The sequence below is a fragment of the Fonticula alba genome (genome assembly GCF_000388065.1).
Source record: "Fonticula alba strain ATCC 38817 unplaced genomic scaffold supercont2.3, whole genome shotgun sequence".
Classification (NCBI taxonomy): domain Eukaryota; order Rotosphaerida; family Fonticulaceae; genus Fonticula; species Fonticula alba.
In genome coordinates this window covers 1,536,799-1,540,503 of record NW_009242973.1, presented here as the reverse complement: position 1 = coordinate 1,540,503, position 3,705 = coordinate 1,536,799, and the positions used below count along the sequence as shown (strand labels likewise).

The 3,705-nt window shown below is 68.4% G+C and overlaps 2 protein-coding genes across 2 annotated transcripts in view; both read right to left on the bottom strand.

Annotated features, from left to right (window-relative positions):
• H696_02130 (hypothetical protein) overlaps positions 1-1,548 on the bottom strand; it is a gene marked incomplete at its 5' end in the record, with an annotated part of 4,534 nt that extends 2,986 nt beyond the window's left edge. Inside the window, 2 exons of the mRNA XM_009496026.1 lie at positions 123-578; positions 772-1,548. Of these exons, the coding sequence (XP_009494301.1) occupies positions 123-578; positions 772-1,548 (1,233 nt within the window). The remainder of the gene's footprint in view (positions 1-122; positions 579-771) is intronic.
• Positions 1,549-2,379: 831 nt separating this feature from the next.
• The window catches only part of H696_02129 (hypothetical protein), a gene marked incomplete at both ends in the record, with an annotated part of 3,714 nt that continues 2,388 nt past the window's right edge, over positions 2,380-3,705 (bottom strand). Inside the window, 4 exons of the mRNA XM_009496025.1 lie at positions 2,380-2,517; positions 2,592-3,020; positions 3,194-3,297; positions 3,404-3,632. Of these exons, the coding sequence (XP_009494300.1) occupies positions 2,380-2,517; positions 2,592-3,020; positions 3,194-3,297; positions 3,404-3,632 (900 nt within the window). The remainder of the gene's footprint in view (positions 2,518-2,591; positions 3,021-3,193; positions 3,298-3,403; positions 3,633-3,705) is intronic.

Here is a 3,705-nt window from a genome sequence, read left to right as displayed (position 1 = left end):
GCCTCGATGGAAGCCCGTAGGTCGGCCTCGATGGAAGCCCGCAGGTCGGCCTCAATGGACGCCTGGAGCTCCCGTCCGAGGGACGTGCGAAGCTCCTCCTCGAGCGAGGCGCGCATGGCCACCTCACGGGCATCCCGGTCCGCCTCGGCGGAGGCCTGGACAGCGGCCTCGATCGATTGGCGAAGCTCGGACTCCACCACGCCGCGCAGCTCCGCCTCGATGGCCGCACGCAACTTGGCCTCGGAGGTGGCACGCTCCGAGGCAAATGCCTCGCGCTCCGCCAAAAGGGACCCGCGCTCGGCCTCCAGCTGGGTCGACAGGCTCTGCTCGATCTGGCTGATCCGGTCCGAGGCCGAGGCCTCCAGGACCTGAGTCAGCTGCGCGGCCTCCTCAAGGCGCTCTTGCAGCTGGGCCACCTGCTGTTCGAGCTGCTGACGCCCGGCCTTGGCCGCCTCGGCCTGGGTCCGGGTGGCTTCGTGCTCGGCCGTCAGGCGTGCATGCGTGCTTAGTAGCCGATCATTGGCCTGCTTCAGCGAGTCCAGCTGCTTCGACACCTCGGAGTACTCCTTGCGAGCGACCTGCCCGGGTGAGAGGGACAGGTGTGTGTGTGTGTGTGTGTGTGTGTGTGTGTGTGTGTGTGTGTATGCGGGGAGGGGCGAGGGGGGCAGCCGGGAAGAGGGGGGTGAGCAGGGGAAAGTGTGGCAGAAAAGGGAAAGGCGAGAGAGGGAGAGAATGCGGGGAGCCGGCACGGAGACCCGCCCAGCAGCGCACCTCTAGGCTGGCCGCTTGCATCTCGAAGAACTGGCCAATGGCCGGGACATCGGTCAAATCGTCGAAGGGGGTGAACTGCCGGAAGGTCTCGGTCAAGGCGTCCCGGTGGGACATTTGCCGCTTGAGCTCGGCCACCAGTCGAGTGATCTGGGTGCACCGGCGCTGGAGCTCGTCCTGCGTTTTGCGGAGCTGCTCCGCCAGAGGCGGGCCCTCGCCGGGCGCCGGCCGTGGCCCGGTGGCCGGCGTGGCCGGCGTGGCCGGCGAAGGAGCATTTGCAGTGACAGCCCCGCCGGCGGCAACGGCGGCGGCGGCGGCGGCGGTGGTGGTGGTGGTAGCCGACGCCTGCTTGGCCTGGTTGTCGGCCGGTCCGCCAGCTGCCGGCCGAACAAACGACGACAGCGAAGACAGGAAGGTCGGCACACTGGCCAGGACGGCCGGCGTTACCGAGGCAACGGTAGACGCCAGGGACTCGGTGGCCCCGGCCGCCGGCTCAACAGAAGCATCCTGCATGGCCGGACCGGCCGGCTCGCCGGAGGGCCCTGGAGGAGCTGCCTCACGGGCCCGTTGCTGCCGACGCCGCTCGAAGATCCGGGAATACGCGTCCTCCGGGTCCTCAGCCGGCTCGCCGGCCGCCGGGCTGGCTGGGCTCGCGGGGTCTGGCATCGGCTCCGACACCGTGGCCGGGGCCGGGGCCGGGGCTGGGGCTGGGGCCGGGGCCGGGGCCGAGAGGGGGTCCTCCCCACTGGGAACCGTATCGGCCCGAAGTGGCGTAGCCATTAGCGGGGCGCCGGGTGCGTGCGCACGATGGCCGACCGCGTACGGTTAAAAGAGCGGGGAGAGGGAAGAGGGAGGGTGGGGAAAGGGGGAGGCCGAGCAGGAGAAGCGCGGCGGGAGGTAGACAAAGAAAGAGGGAAGGAGGGGGGGGGGAAGAGAGAGGGGAGGAAGGAAGGTAGGTGTGGAGTGTCACGCGCGCAAGGGGGGGAGGGCGCTCCCGGCCCATGGGCGGCCCAAAAAAAACACTCCCCACTTGCCCGGCCCCGCCAGCACAGGGGGCCGGGGGGGGGGGGGGGGGAATTCAAGAGAGTGCGCACAAGCACTCGCATTTACACCCACACACCCACACACCCACACACATCCACCAGTGGTCGGGGAAGCCCCCGGCGCGTCGGGCCGCCAAGAAGGTGCTCCGCCCCCGAGGCAGTGCGATGCGCCCAGTCGCCCCCCGCCCCCCCCCCCTTCGCTGGCTCGCCAACAACAAAGAGAGGGGGGGCCCACCGTGTCTGGGGCCGCCTCCGGCACCGCTGGCCGGGAGGAGCCGAAAACAATGACCCGACGTCAGAAGATGATCATGTGATCCGCGCGATCGATCGGTCCGATCTAGCGCCCGGTGCTCAGCGGGGCCAAATACGGGCACACAACGGAGAGGGAGGGCGGTATCTAAGAAGGTATATTGCGCGTGCGTGCGTGTGTGCGTGCGTGCGTGTGGGGAAGAGGAGGGGAGAGAGATGTGTCGGGGAGATGCGCGGTCCCTTTCGCATGGGTCTCCAGTGCCCCCGGGGCTCGTGGCAGGGGAGGAGAGGCACAGAAGGAGGACAAGGACCGGGCTGCTCACCGGAAGTTGGTGGTCCCGTCGAAGGTGAAGGTGGACGGGGAGGTGGTAGACCCGGTGCCGAAGACCCGTCCGCGGGACGACTGGCTTGGGGCGCTGGTGAAGGCGTCATGCTCGCTGGCGTCCATGGAGAAAAACTGGCCAGGGGGGGGGGGGGGGGGGGGTCGCAAACGCATGGTACAGGGGGAAAGAGCGCCGAAGGGGCACGCACGTCGTTGTAGGAGCTGGTGTTGACCTCGCGCGGGGGGCCGGCCTGTGACGGATGGCGCCCGTACCCGAGGTCGGAGCGATTGAGCGACGAGAGAACCGGCTCGGAAGTGGCGGCCTCCAGATCGGCGCCGGCCGAGCCCACAGGCGCCGGCACAGTCGTGGCGCTTCCCCCCCAGCCGGAAACAAAGCGCTGGAAGAACCCGCCACCGGAGGCCGGAGCCGGGGCCAGCCCGTCGCCCTCGGGGCCGCCCTCCAGGGCCTGGTACGACTGCATGGCGCTGCTGCCGGAGGAGGAGGATGAGGGCGAGGGGGTGCCCGGGGTCCGGCCCTTGGAGAAGTACTTCTCCTGCATGGCCTGCCGGGTGAGGGCGCTCTGGGTGACCTCGGCCGAGGTGTTGCGCGCGGTGCCGCCAAAGAGCTCGTTGACGAGCTGCACCGGGGAGGAACGCCCGGCGAGGCGGGAGAGGAGGTGACAACGGTGAGCATCGCATCGGTGGTCAGAAGCCGAAGGCCAGGAAGGGAGGACGCATAGCCAGAGGAAGAGGGAGGGGGAGAGCGAGAGAGAGCGAGAGAGAGAGAGAGAGAGGAAAGGAGCGGATGTACCTTGTTGGTCCGCTGGGACCGGGGAGCGGCCGGGGCATCAGCGATGTTGGCCGGCTTGAGGGTGTGCAACTCGGCGTTCGGGGCCCGCTCGGCCTGGGCGCGAACTGTGGCCCGGGGGAACGGTGTGTCGGTCAGGGGCCTGTGGCATGTGCACAAACATTTGGCCATCGAGGAGGGGGGGGGCGGAGGAGATGAGCAGAAGGCACGCACGGGACTCCAGCATGTCGCGGCCCTTGGCCAGGTCCTCGCCATCACCATCGGAATACTCGCTGAAGGCAAAGACCTTGGTGAAGGGCAGGACCGAAAAGAGCTTCGGCATGATGTCGAAGAAGACCACCAGGCAGACGACGGCAATCATGATCGGGAAGTAGATGTTGAACCCGATCCCAAGGAAGGGAATGAACTCCAGGGTGCCGTACACCGCGCGGAAGGCGGTCTCCTGGGCATCAAACAGGAGAACCACATTGTAGCTCAAGGTGAAGCAAAGGCGGCAAAGCCAGCTGCAGGGGCGG